This window comes from Euprymna scolopes, chromosome 26 (assembly GCF_053919585.1).
Source record: "Euprymna scolopes isolate OS-2025 chromosome 26, ASM5391958v1, whole genome shotgun sequence".
NCBI lineage: Eukaryota > Metazoa > Mollusca > Cephalopoda > Sepiida > Sepiolidae > Euprymna > Euprymna scolopes.
In genome coordinates, this window is record NC_136507.1 from 51,656,090 (window position 1) to 51,677,273 (window position 21,184).

A 21,184-nucleotide genomic window follows, 5' to 3' on the forward strand; every position below is an offset into this window, starting at 1 on the left:
TCAGCTTCTAGAATTGTGTATTTTTGAAGATTTCTGATTGGTTCATAATATCACGTGGGACACTTACTACCATGTTCATAGAGTATTTTATCAGAATTTCTCAAATAATAAACAAACCTTTTGGCTAGTTTACTTTTGTTTTAATGCTGTAAGATTTAATTTGTCTCCCAAACAATTGTGAATTTTGTTGTTTGTTTATTAATATTTTATCTTCATGTTTTAGTGTTTGCCTGTAGGTTTTTAAATAAAAAAGTAGGATTTAATTCTTATACCATATGCCGTTAAAAAAATAATTCTAAACATTTTAATAGATTTGGTTTTTTAAAAATCTATTTTTTCAGTTTGAGAAAATATATTAAAAAAATGTCTATTTTAGAAATAGAATTTATTTTAAAAAACATAATTAAATTAAATTTTATTAAATACATAATAAATTAGATTTTATTAAATACATTTGTAGAGATAAATTGATTCTTTTTTTAATCATTTATTCTTATTCATCCCAAACAAGGCACAGTGCTACTTGGGTGTAAGGGGCTACTATTTGGGAACAAATCTACAGAAATACTATGTAGGGAGTTGAGCAACGAGATGTCTGTTCATATTATACTTGAACGTCAGTATAGTCAGGGAAGCAGGAACTCGAGAGGGAACTCCAAAGTCTAGCAGTTCAAGAAGAGAAACTATTGGAGTAGAAGACGTTCCAGCATCTAGGGATTATTATAGTATAGAATTAGGTTCTTGGAAATAACGGTTTAGGACTCCTTGATAATAAATAGAATCCACAAATCTCATCCCAGACAAGATCTTAAAGCAATTCTCCTACTAAAATGTGGTCGAGAATTACCACTAAGATTCTCTCTCGTTTGCTGGTTAACTCTCCTATGAAGAGAACCTGCCTTTTGGTATGTTAACTTCCAGAAAGCCTTGAGTAAAATGTAAGTTTGTGTTTAACACGTATATTCTTTACTAGTAATACCAAATACAGCCTGTATTTTATTTGCATGGGAACAATGTATTTAGTTATTTAGTCATATATTTCATCTACACATATAGTTTGTGTAGAAAACCATTAATAAATATTACGTTTTGCTCACAACAGCTTTTTACCATTTTTATTTGTGATGTCTGCGTTGCTATGATACTACCACGTTTCTGGCAACTTCACACGTTCACAAAGAATTCATAAAAATAGAACATCAAGTAATCTGACTTTTTAATTTTTCTAATTTTTTTTTCTTTCTGTGATAAAATTTCAACTTTTTCTTTCAGAGTTTTGTCTCAGTTCTAATGTGCCGCATAGCAAAGTTTTATACGAGGGTAAAGAATTGATGAAAGAAATCCAAATCAAACATCGCTCAAGTATTTTCATCCGATGTGAAACTGGTTACTCCTTGATTGGTTCTGGCATGTTGACCTGTTCCTATGGACACTGGTCACATAACATTCCAGAATGCATTCCAAGTAAGTAAAATACATTTAACAAGTTCTCTAACATAATGACCGATTAGAAACAATATATGATGACAAAAAAGAAAAAAGAAATAATAATAATAATAATAATAATAATAATAATAATCTTTATTCATATGCAAACCAGATATTCTTTTGTCAGCATCATAGTATCAGGCCGGTTGCCCGGATCAAATTGATTCTTTCCCTCCACAGATCTCTATCTTCCATGGTCTTAGAAAAATCTTGAAGGTGTAAGCCAGTGTTTTCTGTCAATAATTTTGTGTATATCTTTACAGGTCTTCCTACTTTAGCGGTTCCATGTTTAGGATTCCACAGTACCACATCACTGACTATCGCATCTTTTCTCCTGTACCAATGTCTGGGATATCGTGTTCTTCATTCTCTTATTACTGAAGAGATCCTGGGAAACCATATAGAGGCTAATATTTAGGTGTGTTTTACAGTTTAAGTTTAATACTGCCGGAGCATTCTAGTGTAAGTTCCATCTAATTTACTTTCAAGAGGTCAAGAGGTCAAGGTCGACCCAACGACCAAGGTCAAACAGTTATGTTAAGGAACTACCGCAATCCACTGTAGTAGTGGTGCACACAGCTCAAACTTTTGTCATAGGATTTAGAAATTATTGATATAATAAATATGAAAAATTAAAACACATTCTGATGAGAATGCGAGTTGGTAATCATGCAGCATTGATAACAGCCGAAAAATCGAAAAAAAAAAAGAAACAAAATGTACAAATACAATAAAATTTAATTTTCTACTAACATTTAACGTTCTTTTTTTTAATAAGATTTAATCAATAGATCTATTTCAGACCCAGTAAAAATTAAATATTATTCATTTAGCTTTAAGATACGGCTATATATATATATATATATATATATATATATATATATATATATATATATATATATATATATATTAGCGTCCAAAACTAAGGGACAGAATTTTAAAACCTAATATTTGTTAGAAATAACAACTGTGAAAAGCTGAAATTTTGACAACTGGTAGTCGTTATCATCCATAATAACATGCTAAAATTTGAATCATTTACAAAGGATAGAAAAAGAATTATAACAATTATTTTTTTATTTTCAAAATATGAACGTCCAAAAGTAAGGGACAAAATTGAGAAAAACAATGTAAACTGTATGCTATATTCAAATTTTTTGATTTCCTCTAAAGAATGTTTTACTTAGCTATTTGTAAACGTTGCATCAGCTGGCACCATGGCGAAATGCCAAAAACTTGATTACTCTGTGAGACAAGATACACAGGGAAAAACACACCATTAGAGAGATTTCAGAGAAAGTGAAACATTCCAAGAGTATTGTAGGCAGGGTTGTTAAATCCTACAATGATACTGGCAAAATAGTTAGTGCTTTTAAAACCGGCAAACCCCACAAAACTTCAGCAAGAGAAGATCGAATAATGCAGCGTATATCATTAAAGGACCGTTTTAAGCCTTGCACAGAAATTAAAAGGGTTATGAATAGTACCTCATGTGTTAATGAGTCAAGATAGACCGTTTCTAGACGACTGCAAGAAATAGGGCTGATTAATCGAACCCCAGGGAAGGAATCACTTGTTAGTTCGAAATTGAAGAATAAGAAGAGATTAGAATTTGCAAACAGGTATGTAATATGAACATATGAAAATTGATCAAAAGGAAGAAATCACTTATTAGTTCGACGAATAAGAAGAAGAGATTAGAATTTTCAAACATGTAATTTGGACAGATGAAAATTGGGTAAAAGTATTTTTCAGTGATGAAAACAAGTTTAATTTATTTTGAAATGATGGAAAAAAACAATGTAAAGAGACGTATTGGTGAAATTATTTATGCTTTTCTCTCTATTTGTTTACCCTGACAATACATGTAATTTGATTGAGTTGTTACAATTAATGTGGTCTTTTAATGTAGATTTCTGTTAGTAACTATTTCTGTAATTTTCATCCTTTTATGTTTCATGTCTTATAATGTCTCTCTTACATTTATCTTTGGCAAATACTATTTTTGTGAAAATAAATAAATATACATGTAAAAAAAATTTCGCCAGATTTGTTATTTATCCATAATATATATTTTTTTTTCTTTTTCTTTTTGATTGTGTTACCTTCCTCCTGGACAGAGGGTTGCCATGCACAGACTGTACTGCAAGGTTCAGTGTCATATTTGGAAAAAGAATTGACAAATACTTGTTCTTCATTGGCGAATGGGTTAGTGTCTCACCAACACTCGGTGACTGTCTCATGCCTCGAAGGATTCCATAGACATGGTACCGAAATTCTTACTTGCAATTATGGAAATTGGTCAGAAACGTTTCCAAAATGTCAACCGAGTAAGATTTTTTTTTTTTCTTTTTTTAATTTGAAAAAGAAAAAGTTTATATTTTGTTAAAAATTTCAGATAAACTAATTTTAAGTGAACCATTTTTTTTGAAAGTATGCAAATTGAAAAATTGTATGCATGTTTGTCAAAATATGAAATTATGCAAATGAGGTACTTTATCTGTTTTAGTCTTTCACATAAAAAAATAGTGAACTGTTTTTGTGTTGTCTTATTGAAAGAAGGTGTGGGGATGTGTATGGTTAGGAAATGCAGGTTTTTCAACAAAATTGGGAAACAAAAAGAGAAGAGGAAAAATTACAGATATGAATCAGTACAAGAGATCATGTAACAGTATCAATGTCAAAATCATTGAACGGTGCAGAATACTTCATATTTATAATTGGGTACTCCGAACAAATCTTTAACAGAAATACATTACAAAATTGCCAATAAATTTGTCTAAAAACTGTTGCTGTTTATTTTATTTTCACCTTTAGAGACTGAAGATACTGAGAAGCAATATTTCTAATGTATGTAAAAAGTCTTCCAAAAAGATTTTCAGATTTTTGCCACTGAAGCAAAACGCTCAGATGAACTGTAAATAATCCACTATGAGGGAGATCACTCTAAGAATTTCATACTAATTTTTTACTATTTTTATCTAATTACAAAGGGAGACAACTTAATATTTTGTAAAGACTGAAAATAACAATGTTGAGATCCTAGCACATAATAAAATGCTATAAAATTCCAATTCTATGTACAAAACTACAATCAGGAATAACATATGCCCAACGCCGAACTTAAACAGGCTTCAGTTATTCCACCAGTGATATCACTTTCCAGCTTGCATCCTTAGAACTAGAGGAAGCATGTCTTAAACAAAATGTTGCAGGTTTCCTTTAAAATTGTGAGGCTTGCCAAGCTTCTAAGTAAAGTCACTACTACAAGGAACTTATGACGGCTGAAGAAAATTCTGATTCAAATAGGTTACATACAACAATAGTAAGGATATTAATCCAACTATTTATATTCTCATAACAAAAATTCTTAATGAGAGCATAAGATCTTTTTCTCAGATATCAGCATCTGTGATTAAAACTGCAGAATCAGCAATTTTTGCAGGAGTCATGAGTCACTTGTTTTCTTTTTTTTGTTTTTTTTTTTTGTTTTGTTTTTTGGAGTCAAAAGTCAATTTTTTAGTCGACTTCCCACCTCTGTTAAAAAATTAAGGAAATAAAAGTAACTGTCAGGGTTTGTATCTTTTGTCCCTTTAACAATCACAAGGCTGGAACAAAAAGTAATTAATCATTGTTTCCTCAGGGATCACGTGAACCAGTCTATATAAATTCAGAAGCATGCTGCTCCAGCTTTTTTTCTTCTTTTACTACCCTGAACTTAGGTTGACTACATTGCAGCTGAAGCTCAATTAAGGAATTTGTAGGCAGACAACTCTTTTAGATAAAGTTTGGTTCAATTGCAACAAAGTCCTTAGAAGGTTGTTGGAGGCAGACATTCTTCTTTTTCCAGTCTCTCCACTTTAGTTGACCTCGGCCTGGCTGCATTGACACAGAAGCTCATACAAGGAAATTAATAAGCAAAATCCATTCCTTCCATGATGAAAAAAGACAGAATTGATGGACCCAAGCCTGAAAGCAGTTATCCAAACAATCTGCTTTAGATAATGCTTGCAAAGGCACGTAATCATAAAATTTCTCATTCTCCACATCCACTATTTACTGTTGTATATCATTCTTTATTACTTGTTCAAGTTAAATTAAAATATTAATATATACAGTTTTTTTTTATCTTCTAATGTTGCATGCAAGCAAGTGCTGATCTCTCAGAGTTCATAACAAGCAAAGATTTATGCCATATCAAGGTGACAGAGCATGCACATCTATTCTTTGTGGAAAACTCTAACTCCTATCTTTGGGTGTAACACTACATGAGAAACGTTTCTGCTGATTTGGTCATGTCAAGCAAAATCGTGGGTGGAACCTGTAACATGGATGTTGATGGCTTGTCTGGTAATGAGCTCTCATATAAGACCTGAGCTGCACCTAAAAAAGAAAACTTGAAAGTTTGGTAACTTTAAAAGGGATACCATGAATTGAACTAAATGGCGACCAAAAAACAGGCCCATGCAAGCCCTGGAGACTTGTCTACAACTAGATAGTCAGTCAGTTAGTCTTTAAAAGCTGTCGCTCCCAATTCAACTCTCAGCATTTATTTTCAAGGATTATTCCTACTTTCTCATGTGGGAGATGTGAATTTTCGTTTTGGAATAAAAAAAATACCCATTCTAGAAATTAAAAAAAAAATTTTGTGGATAATTGAGTTTAACGATTTAAATCAGTTTTTATGAAATTTAAATTTTTTATTTTATTCTCCAGAGGATTGCCATGTTCAGACTGTTCTTAATGGCAAAGTTATTTCTACCTTGGGTTCCCCTGTATCAACAGTAGCTCATTCCCAAGACGTATCTATCATGTGCGATGAAGGATATGAACTTCCAGCAGGAAATAAAACTCACAAGATTCACTGTTTCTATGGCAACTGGACTGGTTATTTCTCTTCTTGTGTTTCTAGTAAGTATAAACTTTTAACTATATATATATATATATATATATATATATATATATATATATATATAAATTCATACAATATTTAAGGTAGTTGCTCAATATATACACCATTAGAGCTAAAAATATAATAATAATGGTCATCACAATAATAATAATAATAATAATATATATATATATATATATATATATATATATATATAAAGGTGAAAATGTATGTCTGTCTGTCTGTCTGTGTACACTTCCCTACCAAATAACTCTGTCAATTTTCAGTCTACAGACTCGAGATTTGACATAAAGAGTATTGAGATTTTGGAAAAATCTTTAATCGGTTTTCGGCCAGAAATTTGGCTGTTAAGGGTCAAAGTTCAACGATTTGACATTTGAGAATTCTACCAAACTCCTTCGCTAATTTTGGGTCTAAACACTTAAAATTTTAGATATAGGTTACTTGGACATGGACTAACTTTACAATTTGATTTGAGCTCAAAACAATAAATGCTAAGGGGTCATAATTGGGGTCAAAGTTTTTAAAAAATTGACCTCTGCGGTCTCTACCAAATTACTCAGCCAATTTTTGGTCTAAACATTTTAAATTTTATATAAAATGTATTCAGACTAAGGGCAATCTTTTTCATCATTTTTTTTGCTGAAAATTTGGCTTCCAAAGGGTCAAAGTTCAAAAGATTTGACCTTTGCGGTCTCTAGCAAACTATGACACTAATTTGGAGTCTGAACATTTGAAATTTTACATAAAGGGTATTCAGACATGTAGCAAGCTTTTTAATCAGTTTTGGAGCGAAATTTTGGCTGGCAAGAGGTCAAAGTTGAAAGAGTTGACTTTTGCAGACTCTACCAAACTTCTCCGCCAATTTTGTGTCTAAACACTTGAAATTTTAGATGTAGGTTACTTGGACATGGGTCAAACATTTTAATTTAATTTGAGCCCAAAACAATAAATGTTAAGAGGTCAAAATCGGGGGCAAATTTAATATATACATATGCACATAAAATTATGAACAGTACATAGGGCCCGAGCAAAGTCAGGTGGAACTGCTAGTAATAATGATGCGTTCCCAGCGCTCTCCGGCCAAAAACAGATGCGAAACAATTTCTTTTCCAAAATGCTGTGACTACTAAAATCAATTGTTTGCGTATAGCAACGAGAAACTTAGCAACAACGTGGAATAGAGAGGGCGGCGGTTGACGGTGGTCGGGGGACAATCATGCAGTGTCCCAACAGCCGGGTGCGTGTCTGTTTTCTCTCCTTTTGCCTCTGACAAGCTACCCGCTTTGTTTATAGTCTCAATGCACCTGTGATGTCAACGGCTTTAATCTGTGACCCCATCAACGTGTACATCCGGCCTCCACTGCCGTTGACAATCCAACACATGCCGATGTTTCCTCACAATGCACTGTGCGATAACGTTAGAGTTAATTGGTTTGTAATCATTTTCGTTCCCTAGTGATTCTAAAATTTTTGTTTTGTAGAAGTTCTTATTCATTATAACTACTGCACTACCTTTGTCTGCTTCCTTTATAATTAAGTTGTTATTGTGTTGGATTTTTTTAAGTGCTTGATTTTGTTTTCGTGTTAGATTACTGGTGGGGTTTTCTTTTTGTTGGGGGTTGAGGTTCCAGAGTGTTTCAAAGAAGGTATTTAGTTCTTTTGTGTTGTTATGTTTGTTGGGGAAGTATGTTGATTTGTTTTTCACTAGAGAGTCGTCTGTTGTGTTATCACTGCCGTTAAGTATATCTATGAGTCTAAATTTGCGTTCAAATTCTTTGAGGTCTTTCTTTAACTTTGCTATGTTACTTCTGGGAGTTGGGCAGAATTTGAGGCCTAGTTTTAGTACTTCAATTTCGTCCACACTAGGAACCGATCCTGGGTCTGGCCATACCCACATGGGGAGACAAATAAATAGAAACATTAAAAAATCCCCTATTTTAAATACACCCCTCTTTTTAAACAAACACAATATAAGGAATACCTGAAAAGACTAAAACGAAAAATCACAATACTAAAATCCAAGAATCCAAAAAATAAATATCAAAATAGAATGAAAGCACCCCTACCCTTATTTCAGAAGAGCTAGTCCCCCCCTCCCACACATACACATTAGTAACGACCTCGGATCACAGCCGCCTTCCTAAGGAAGCAAATAACCCCAAAATACTATAAAACAATATACACATTCCCAAACCAATAAAAGCAAACACACACACACGCACACACACGCGCGCACACGCACACACACACACACACACACACACACACACGCGCGCACACGCACACACACACACACACACACACACACACACACACACACACACACACACACACACACACACACACACACACACACACACACACCCTACCCCACCCTAAAGGAAAAGAAAAAAACATTAGGAGAAAGAGATAGCGACTACAGCCAGGTCAACGGTCTCCCTCACAAGCCCAATAAAAGAGCAATAAAAATTGAGCATGTCAATGAATAATAAACACTTACAAGCCTCCACCCCTTGGAAAACTTCAAATTAACTACGAAAATCGCCATTTTTACATCTCCAACACATTTGAAAATAATTTCTGACGAGGACGCATCACAGAACGTCTGAAACGCGCGTAAAAACGATTTCAATGACTTAATAACATTATTACAATGATCCAAACATAATTCTAAATGAAAAACCAAGACACGGAATAATAAAATAATGTTAAAAAATACACATTGTTGGTGACTACTCCCTTATTTAAATATATATATATATATATATATATATATATATATATATATATATATATATATATATATATATATACTATAGAAGTCGTATTTTTTTTTATTTTTGTGTTCCACAAACCCCACGATATGTTCTACCCTTTTTGATCAAAATGAAATACACTTATCCCAATATTTTGATTGATGTAATTTCAGAATATACATGATTATGTACATCTATCTAAAAAGCTATGAGTTTATAGACAAAAAAAGCAAACATGAAAAATAACTTTAATGTATAACTTATTTGGAATAAACCACATATTTATATAATAAAATATTTTTCTGTGATTTATTTTAATTTAAAGTTTTGCGCCTCTAAAAAAAAACACTCGATATATATATATATATATATATATATATATATATATATATATATATATATATATATATATATATATGTGTATGCGTGTGTGTGTGTGTGTGTGTGTGTGTGTGTGTGTGTGTGTGTGTGTGTGTGTATAACCGTAGAGACGTTGAATCTCTACGGGCCCATGGCATAGTTGATAGAGACGTTGAATCTCTACAGTTCCAGGCGAGAATTGTCTGAAGATAGCGGTTTCAATTCTACCCAAAGGCTTACTTGGCCAAAATGTGGTGAGACGAAAACAACGACGGAAGGCAGTAATTGCTGTGGATGCAGTTAGGAGATTCGGAGTTCCTATCCTGTCGCGGTTACAACCTGATGAAGGCCAGAGTAAATAGTTGGCCGAAATGTCGTGAAACAACTAAGAAAAGATGAGGATAATAGTTCGCAATAAATAAAATTAATAAGTCTTTGGTTGTTGTAGAGTCACGGGATGTTTTTCAAGCGGCATTGGGAATATAATCTCTAGTCAAGTACAGTTGCACATGACAATGCAAGTGAAGAAAAAATTGAGGATTATTCTTTTTTAAATATATATATATATATATATATATATATATATATATATATATATATATATATATATATATATATATATATATAACTGTAGCGCTGATGTGCACATACGCAGCCGGTGACAATGCACCGAGTCACAGTGTCAAGCTGTCAGATTAGACAGCAGGGAGAAAGGTCAGCTACTTGACACGTGCATTGGTCTGGAGCGAGAAGAGGTCACAGATGACCCAAGCATACTGTCGGGTAACGCGACAGATGCGGCAGTCAGTTGAGCAGTGAACAACGACGATTGTGGCTTGGATCACCCACCTTCCATGTTTCATCCTCTCTCCGTTCTCCAGCTAAGCGCACGATTTTTTTATGACACGGTAACGACAACCAGAAATAAAGCTTATATTTTCATACAAAATAATTGACAAATTTTGCTTCTTTGCTGACGAAGATCGATAATGCAATACACTTCATAATTGTAATATTTTGAAATTGATATTAACAATTATTTTATATGTACAGACTCTAGTGTTTCATGCTTATGCGATCATCAGTGTAGGAAATAATAATTACTGCTGGTCGGAAGATTCGAAGCCAGACACAAAGTCACCATTCACTCTGTAGATTAGTATTCTACTGCATTAACACAAGAATTGAGGTAAATTAAGGGTCTATAAATGACGAGTCCGTAGTAAACAATTATAGTATTCAATGACCGAAAATCGGAACGTTAAACATTTTGTATAAAGAATTAGATATCTTTCACGGTTTTACTTGATTTTTTTTTTTTTTATCTATGTCTGAATAAAAATTAGTTTTCCAATGTGAGGTGTTCATCTTGCAAAAACTAAAACTCATTAATTGCATTTTCAGAAAAATGCATGGCGGATGTTGTAACAAATGGACGTGTCTTGTTCGGAGGGGAAGAACTCAAGTTTTCCACGGCTAATTTGACTGCCTTACAAGTGCCACACGACCACCATGTGACGGTCAATTGTGACCGAGGATTCAACTTAACGGGAACAACAAAACTTAAGTGTTTGAAAGGAAAATGGTCAGAAACGTTTCCAACGTGTCATCCAAGTAAGGTTCAATTCTCTCTCTCTCTCTCTCTCTCTCTCTCTCTCTCTCTCTCTCTCTCTCTCTCTCTCTCTCTCTCTCTCTCTCTCTCCCACACACACACACACAAACTTTTACTTTCGTACTCACTCTGTCTTTCTTTTTAACTCTGTATCTCTTTCTTTCACTTTTACTCTCCCTCTCTTTCACTTCCTCTCTCCACAAAGCACCCAGACTCGACTTACACCTTACAGGAAATTATCTGTCTCAGCGGAACACCCTTCCCCCATCTCCGGGATCAATACCAACAAAATGAAATCAAATCTTGCTCTGAAGAAGACATTTTCAGATATCGAAAGTCTTAGCTTAGCTTATACAACATTATTTTAAATAATAAGTGGTTTTATTCATTTCAAAATTTCATCATTTTTTTTACTTATGATTTCTATTTTAAATATTCATGCATATATGATGCGTCTTAAGGTAAGCATTTCTTAAATATCTCTCTCCCTCCCTCCCTCCCTCCCCCCCTCTCTCTCTCTCTCTCTCTCTCTCTCTCTCTCTCTCGCTCTCAATAATAATTTCCTTTTTCAAATCATCTATCATATTCTATGTTCAACAGTGAGACATCTCCATTGATTAAAAATCTCGAATCTTTTTTTTAATTGTGTGGTTCGTTTGATGATGTTTCTTAAAAAAATGTTACATGTGTCTGGTTTAACATTTTTACTCATTTTTCAATGGCGTTTTCCATTATGACCCAGTCTGTATTTAATTTGTGATTGTATGTATGATCCATTGTATGTAGCTTGTATTGAATGGCATGTCTTGCAGCTCAATAATTTATTTGAGAAAAATAAATTGTATGTGAAAACAAGTTTTGACATTCTTACCTTCGCAGGCGGGTGTCCCCTTCATTTATTGGAGAATGGTGTCATAAAGCAAGCAGGTTCGGACGTTGCCCTCTCTAATTGGGGGCGTATACTTCCTCACGGACAAAGCATAAACATTGACTGTAAAACTGGATATGCGTTAAATGGGGTCAACAATTTGCAATGCCTTTTTGGAAATTGGTCAGCAGAATTACCTGTCTGCAATCCAAGTGAGTAATGTATTCACTTCTTTTTCTTGCGTTCTCTCTCTCTCTCTCTCTCTCTCTCTCTCTCTCTCTCTCTCTCTCCCTTCCTTTCGAGAGTTCATAGGATTGATTTCAATCCATCAAAATCGAGAAGATTATTCGTTATTTTCATCAATTAAAAAAAAGAATTTCAAATTTTCATTGATACTGGAATGCGTTGCTTTAACTTGTGTTATGTATGTGTTAACCTCGTTATTGACACACAACAATAACTGGAATTACTCAAGGATTTCTTGTTCAATATCATCGAGAATTTGGCATTTAATAGTTCTTAATTCCCTTCATTTTCGTGGCAACCGTTTGGTGGCTCAGTAAAGGGAGAAAAAGGTAGCTTATTGACTAGGTTCGAATCTCATGACCGGCAGGAATTGTTACCCTACACTGATAATTGCGTAAGCATGAAACACTAGTGTCTGTACGTATAAATGAATGATTATTATTTAATGGTGCAATAAATGCATTTCATTTGCACTTGAAAAAATGCTGAGTCGAATTTTTATATTTTTTATTTATTCCTGCGACGATACGCTGTATGTATGTATGTATGTATGTATGTATGTATGTATGTATGTATGTGTGTATGTATGTATGTATGTATGTATGTATGTATGTGTGTATGTAAGAGGAAAACATTCAGCATGAAGATGGGGGATTAACACGTCTTGAATCAAAATCGAGTTTGTGCAGATTCAATTAAAAAAAATTAGATACTTTCTTCTTATTTGTAAATTCTAAGTGACCTATTTTAAACGTTTTTATTTATTAATGAGTCGCTAAATTATCAAGGCCATAAGCAGCTTGGAGATAAGGATTAATGAGAGAGATAGATTTTCAGTGAACTGATGATGAATGTTATAAGAAGATTGAAGATGATAAATGGAATGATAAAAATTTGGTGGCATGAGGACAGTTCATGATAGGTATTTGTTGATTTGAAGATAATTATGTTGTAGCCCTCAAGGAAGCAATCTTGTGGCAACATGTTTCACAGATGGAAGATTCTTGGGAAAGAGACTTCGTATGGAAATTCCATTTGATGTTAGACACGCGAAGATAGAAGTGTTTTGCAGTGGTGGCAGCAGGACGAGCTTTTACTGTGAATGTCTTACAAAGTGGAATCAAAGTTTGAAGCTCAGTCGAGCACTTTTAGTAGATATAATGATAAAGTAGAGAAAGTGACGTCTATTGTGTGAGAAAAGGTCTGAAGAGAACAGTAGAGAGCATTCCCACTAGATTGCAAAGTCGATTTTGTACTCTGTCAAAGCAATAAAGAAAACTCTTAGCACTGACCTCCTCAGATGTGGCAGCAGTACTCCATCTTTTAAGTCACATGGTTTTATTCAGCTAACCAAAGATTATTATTTATCTACTACTTTTGCAAACATTTCCCTAGAGTCTTGTGCATCATCATCATCATCATCATCATCATCATCATCATCAATAATAATAGTTTCAGGTTAGTTTTACATGCTGGCATGTGTTGGGCGACTTTTAGAAATTAATTTATAAACTAATTTACCTCTCTTTCTCTCTCAAGTCATTATTATCACTTCCTTCCATATCTTATTTGGCCTTTTCCTATAAATTAACCCTGCTACCTCAACTGCTCTACATCCATTGATCCCCAAAACTCTCATCCATTCTTTTAATTTGACCATACTATCGAAATCTACTTTGTTACACATGTTCTCATATACTGTCCAAATTTAATCCTCCTCTGAGATTATCAAATCTAAGCCTGTCTTTAAGACTCGCGTTACATATCATATCAGGCGCTTATGTCAATGGATGCTTAAATCTAAGGGAAATAACTAGCATGGACATAGTAAAAATAAGCATATTTTCGCAAGCTATACTTTGGAACACTGAAAAATTAATGTAACAATGAAAGAATGTTAAATGCAAAAAAAAAAAAAAAAATGATTACACGATTACTGTAGCCGAGTTCCGGAAATTGCTGAAGCAATTTACGAAAAGGAAACAAGTTAGCGATCAAACTATACTTGAATGAGGTTAGTCCCAGAAATTGCCGAAGCAGTAATAAAAAATACACAAATACTATACCTGCAAGCGTCAGGTGAAGTTAGTCCCGGAAATTTCAACAAAAAAAACAAGTTAATCAACGAACTTAAAATATAACAATGTTAAGTAACAAAATAAACTTATTAATTAACGTATTACACAAAACAGTATTTAGCATCCCAAATTATACCTTGCGAAATATTCTTAGTTTTGCTATGTCTATGCTGATTATCTCCCCTAGATCTAAGTATCCATTGACATAAGTGCCCTTATATGTCTTTATACTGCATACGCATACCTGATAGACGTTTCCCTTGGTTAGCAGTATTAACGCTCTGCTTGTTAGTAATGACAGAAATTTCCTAAACATACTCCATCCACTCCTAGCTTTTGTAATCACACAATCTCCATTGACATACTTTGAAACGTTTGTGTTTTATAAAAATGTTTTGTTTTATTTCTTTCCTTTTTTTTTTAGTGAGCTGCGTGGTTATTCCAGTTAAAAATGCTCATCTTGCGTATGCAGACAGCATGAGATCCCCTTTTGTTAAACATGGTAATTTTCTGCAAGTCACTTGTGATCCAGGATTCACTCTTCGTGGATCAAAAAAGGTCAAATGTTCTGAGGGATCTTGGTGTTCAACATTCCCAGTATGTGAACCAGGTATGATATCATCTTTATTCCATCTCTCCATCCATACATCATTTGATATTCCAGCCAAATAGAAAGCATGCCTTATTTAATAAGACACTATTTACTTTCTCTCTCACTTTCTCTGTCCCTTATTCTCTCTCTCTCTCTCTCTCTCTCTCTCTCTCTCTCTCTCTCTCTCTCTCTCTCTATTAACTGTTGAAAGTAATAAAGAAAAGGAAAGAATAAAATGATCGGAATAGTCTATTAGATGTACAGGGGAATACCCAAGCATTAATATGAATTAATCTGTAGCAGAAAGAGAGAAAGAGAGGGGATGAAGAAAAAGAGCATAGAGCAACTAATTTGGGATTTTCTCATTTTTATCTTTTTATATTTAACTGGCTTAATTCCAACAATATAGTCAAAACTGAACGAATGACTTAACGGGTCACATTTTCTTCTAGTATTTTATCTCTCTTTTTCTCTCTCTGTCTCTCTGTCTCTCTCTCTGTCTCTCTCTCTGTCTGTCTGTCTGTCTGTCTGTCTGTCTGTCTGTCTCTCTCTCTCTCTCTCTCTCTCTCTCTATATATATATATATATATATATATATATATATATATATATATATATATATATATACTAGCATGGGTACCCGGCGTTGCCTGGGTTGACATGAAGTTCCATTTGGAACACACCTGCTATACTAATTATTTTCATCATGGGCAACGTGGATACTCCCCACAACAATTCCAAAAATAAAAGAATGGATAAAAACATGTAAATGTAATCGCCACAAAAAAGAAGTATGTGATACTCTCTCCACCAAATATTTCGGCAGAAGGGCTACAAAGAAAAGAAATTATTCTCCGGAAAAGACCCCCCCCCCCCAAAAAAAAAAATAATTAAAAAAAAAAATTACAACTTTTGTTTCAATAAAATGGCAGTGAATGGTGCGATCGTAAAAAAAAAAAAAAAAAAAAAAAATAGCCAAGTAGGCAGAACCCCTAAAAAAATGAAGATCTACCAATAATTAATTCCAAAAACAATTAAATGAAATTTTTTGTCATATTATGTTTCTGATGTAATCCCCCCCCCCCGAAAAATATAATTTGTTATATTTCGTTTTGTTTACGAAATTGTTAGGTGAAAGTACAGAAATGTAATCCCCGCCCAATGGAAGCCGATACTGGTCATGGCTACCAGTGACTGACAGTGAACACCAGGAACCAACAGTGACACTTGTAAAGGCAGTCAGTGTCGACAAGTAAGCACAAGTGACCAGATCAAAATAGAACTAACTGCCAGTAGTCATCAGTGCCTGCCACCGAATGACAGTGCCTGACAATTGAAGACAGGCAATTTCATTTCACAACAACCCAATTGTGGCTAATACTGATCATGATCGATGGTGAACGATGATGACTGATAGTTGCAGAGAAAACCAATGCCCATCAGTAAAGAAAAATAATCACCTCAAAACGCGACTGATCACCAGTTCTCACAATTGAAAATAGACAATTTAATTTCAGAGCAGTCCATGAGGCCAATACTGGTTATAGCCGACAGTGAACACTGGAAACCGACAATGACTTTTGTAAAAACACCCAGTGTCCACCAGTAAACGAAAATAACTGACTCAAAACAGCACTAACTACCAGTGGCCATCAGTGCCCACCACAGGCATCCAGTTACAGCTAATGGATGCCAGTGCCTAACAATGACTGACAGTTGAAGACAGACGATTTCAATTTGGAACAGTCCAATGGTGGCTGACATTGATAATGGCCACCAGTGACTGCCAGTTGCAAAGTAGTCAATTTTTCAGACAAGCAAACATCAATGCTTGCCAGTACCCACAAATAATTGCCCCAAACCTGCACTAATTGCTATCAGTGACTTTTGCTAAACAATGCCTGACAGTGTAAGTCAGATGATTTCATTTTGGTAATGTTCTGTAATTTAACAAACTATGATCTGTCCTGCCCTTTTTCTCGTCCTCCTTTGACACCCTCCAGTCTATTATCCAATTTTCTATTCTCAACTGCTGTTCATTCCTAACAGCCTGCTGACTTTTAGTATAAGATATATACATGCACACATAAATTTATGTACACTAACATATTTCATTTGGCCTCAATTTCATCTGTCAATTATTCTTTCTAAAATTTTAAATTTCTAAAATTTTTCAATTTTTGTTTTAATAAAGATTTTAGTGTAGTGGTATGTCCTTAAGAAAGGGGATGGAGGATTAATGTGCCTTGAATCAAAATAGAATACGTAAATACCCCCGACAAGCAGCAAAGTAGTAGAGATCTCTAGATGTAAGAAAGCCTTCTACTCTAATAGTTTCTTCCCAGAACGGCTAGACTTTGGAATTCCCCTCCGGTTTCCTGCTTCTCTAACTGTACTAACATGCAGAAGTTCAAATGTAATGTGAACAAACATCTTGCTGCTCAACTCCTTACGTAGTATCCCTGCAGTTTATGTCCCTGATAGTAGTGCCCTACATCAAAATGGCACTGAGCCTTGTTTGGAGTGAAAATGTAATTAAAAAAAATGTCGTAGATATTGTTTTTATTGTTAGGGTGTTCAATCCGTTATCATAGTGGCATCATGAGTGAGTTTATAGTAAAACACACAAAAGAGAAATGCGTTTTAACAATTATATTTTTATTTTATCCGGACATTTAATGTGATCGGAATTCATTTTAGCGAATGTGTAACTAACTAGTGTGTGTGTGTGTGTGTGTGTGTGTGTGTGTGTGTGTGTGTGTGGTTGTCTGGTGGATCATAATAGATTTGTCCAAAAGTGTGCGTCTGGGTGTGGCTTGCCTGTCTCAACCGCAACAAAAGCAACTCTTTTCTCACTCTATCTTTCCCTATCTCCCTCATTCTCATTTCAGAATGATTTTTATAATAATTTTCCCTTCTTATATAAATATTTCGCAATTATCTGCCCTTTGTTTTACAGTGCATTAGTTTTGTAAATTCTAACAGCAATAAAATAACATTGCAACACCGACTTTACTCTATTCCTTAGATGCGTGATTAGCCAGCAATGCATTATTGTTTATATTTCTTTCTGATCTAATTCTTCCATATGTTCAAATTCCGCTGAACATCTGATCTCTATTTTTGGTTAAATTTCATAGTTGTAAAATTATCTCCATCAAAAATGTATTTTCAAATGCATAGATTTTTTTTTTAATTATTTATCATCCAAATTTCATTTGAAACAGTTATCCTCATTTTTCTTGGTTGTCCAACCTTACAACATTATAATCAGAATATTTTGTTCCTTTATTTATTCTCATAATGATTATCCTTTTATCTTTTTCTCTCAGATGAATGCAGCTTGAAAGAAGTCACAAATGGAATAATCAGTGTCAACCAGAAAGACATCACCACTTACGACAGACCTGTTGCCCATCACACAATCCTAACAGTCAGATGTCAGCAGGGTTTTGATCTGAGCGGAATTCCCAAAGTTCAATGTTTAAACGGCAAATGGTCGACCGAGTTTCCGACCTGTGAAGGAAGTAAGTACATCTTTAATCCATTTCAGTTGGCCTAACACAGAATCTAAAAGAGACCCAGGCTCGGATCCCGACAATGGTACATCCCAAAAGAACAGTAAGAAAAAACAAACAAACAAAAAAAAACAGATGGCCAATTTCAAAAGACAGATTTGATTTTCAAATTCTTTTATACAAGATTAAAAAAAAAAAAGAAAATGGTAATATTTTATAAACATTTGTATTTTTACACAATTTTTATCACAAAAAGATCTGAACAAAACTGGTTATTCAGTGATGATGCTTGAAGTTCAAATTATAGAGAAAAATCCACTTAACTTTTAATGTCCTATACTGCTCGAAACCGTATTGATCAGATGTGATGTTTACATTCCCTAACAATGCATGAAATGATAATCTTTTGTTTTATATGTGTGTGTGTGTGTGCGCGCGCGCGTGTGTTTTAGAGTTTCAAATCAGAAGTAAATAACTCTTACTAGACCTTGAAATTTATTTTAGTGTCTCACCGTTTTATTACACAACTTTTTTTCGACAAAATTCTTTGAAAATGTTTGCTTTTTTCAATTTTTAATGACAGCAGCATTTTAAAGAAAACTCTTTTCAATTTACCGCTTCGTCATGATTTTTTCATAAGTAAATTATAAATATTTGAATAAAAAAAATTGAAATTCTGGACTTTGAAAATTTTTAAGTAAATGATTAACAACATAACTTCAATTAACTCACCTTTAACTACAATGAAATAATATATAATAATACAGGGTGACCCCCCCCCAAAAAAAAACGGGCCCAAACTCTAATTAGGCCCCGTTTCTTAGTGTTTTGTCCGAATGAAATGAAACTTTGGTCATAGCTAGTTTATTATATTCAAAACATCACATCAAAACACTAGGGTATTTGGCTTTTTTTTTTTCGTTCTACAACATATGTTCTAGATGGCCTCCATTTAGCTTTTGTTTTTGTTTTTTTGATCACCCTGTATATATATATATATATATATATATATATATATATATATATATATATATATATATATATATATATATATATATATATCTCATGTAATGAAATCAAATATTTTTAATTAAAGAAATTGAAACTTATGCACTAAATCAAATAAAAATTGATATTAAAATTGATATTAAAATTGATATTAAAATTGATATTTAAAGCTGTTTTATGGATTACTAGCTGTACCGACCCGATACCTGGAAACCATTATGTTTACATTGATTTTGTAAACATGTCTTTATTCTCTGGGTGCTGGCTTCCAAATCCTACTTTCCTGACTTTATGTCACGGCTTCTTGCCGTGGGAGGCAAATAAATAAAGCATCTAGATGAACTGTAATTCCACGACCCATCCTCATAGATGTTATTGGGGACCTCGAAAAAAATAATCTGCTCACTTTGACATCGTAAACTAAAAAGGCTAATTTCTCTGTTACTTACTTCCTCTCATGATGTCATATCCTACAACATAATCATAATTTTAATCTGTTAACTTCTAATGAAATTTCCAAGTACTCTAACCATATGCTTACTTTAATTTTGTGTTGAAAACTATTGCTTTTAACATTGCATGCTCACTAATCTTGCTACCGATATACATTTTAGACATTTCAAAACAACTCCATAATAATCAGTTTCTTCTCGGATATTGTTTAGTGAAATTTATTATTGGATGTTTAATAATCAAGAAAATGATGGGATTGATTTCCTTGCCTTCAAATTATGAGTTTCTGTGTCTAATACACAGCTTTTCTATTCTTCTCATTTCATTTATCTGCCATTATCACATATTACATGGTGTTTGGTAATGTTTGGACTAAAAACGCATACACCTATACCATCGCTATGATTTTATGATTTATTAACTGACATTATATTGGTATATCATCTCTTTCCGCAAAGCAAAAATTCTGTTTTTCAATCAAAATACAAAAAGATTAGTAATTTGAGATTTTTTATACAAGACATTCCTTCAATCATTCCAAGTTTTTTATTATTTTAAACTGTATTTACAATTTTTTTTTAATATATATATATTTTTGGTTTAAGCATGCAAACATTGTTCAGAAATTGTTTTTTTTTTTTCTTTTTTTAATAAAATAGATGGCGACGTCTTTGTGAATCTGTTATTGTTGTTCTTTGATTGTGTCTTTTATCATGTGCGTCCTTCATTTGTCCTGTCTGTTTGTCTGTCGTTCTGTGCGTGCCGTTTGTGTAGCAGACGTCCTTTTTCAACCACCTTTCACCGCTCTCTTTCCTCTTCTCTCGTCCTTCTTTCTTCACATCCTTCTCTCTCCCTCTCTCACTCTACCTATCTCTGTTTTGCTCTACTTGTTTTTTCTCTCTTTATCTCTTTCTATTTATTCCCCTCTCACTCTCACTATTTTTATACTCATGTGTCTCTCTACTTCATTCTCTCTCAGCCTCTTCTTTCTCATAACTTCTCATGTAGCTTTTGCCTCTACCCCTCCCATCTTTCTCTGGGGGAGGGGTGCACGGTTGGCCTAATGGAACTAATTATACGGAGCACAAATCCTATCAGATCTGTTGCGGTTGTTTGTACACTAATATGATTGGAAAAGCTAAAAATCTCACAGTTTCCTCCTGGTAATGAGTGAAATAACACCTTGAATTCAATAAATCATATGTAATACATCGTTTTCAAAAGGTATTCTGTTCCGGCATTAAACAAGACCCCAAAGATTGATATGCTATAAAAAAAAAAAAAAAAGCA

General features: G+C 33.7%; 1 protein-coding gene across 1 annotated transcript in view; it reads left to right on the top strand.

Annotated features, from left to right (window-relative positions):
* The window catches only part of LOC145248039 (complement receptor type 2-like), a 137,916-nt gene that overhangs the window by 35,063 nt on the left and 81,669 nt on the right, over positions 1–21,184 (top strand). Inside the window, exons 6-12 of the mRNA XM_080109769.1 lie at positions 1,273–1,464; positions 3,609–3,818; positions 6,205–6,399; positions 10,924–11,133; positions 12,011–12,211; positions 14,748–14,933; positions 18,248–18,442. Of these exons, the coding sequence (XP_079965895.1) occupies positions 1,273–1,464; positions 3,609–3,818; positions 6,205–6,399; positions 10,924–11,133; positions 12,011–12,211; positions 14,748–14,933; positions 18,248–18,442 (1,389 nt within the window). The remainder of the gene's footprint in view (positions 1–1,272; positions 1,465–3,608; positions 3,819–6,204; positions 6,400–10,923; positions 11,134–12,010; positions 12,212–14,747; positions 14,934–18,247; positions 18,443–21,184) is intronic.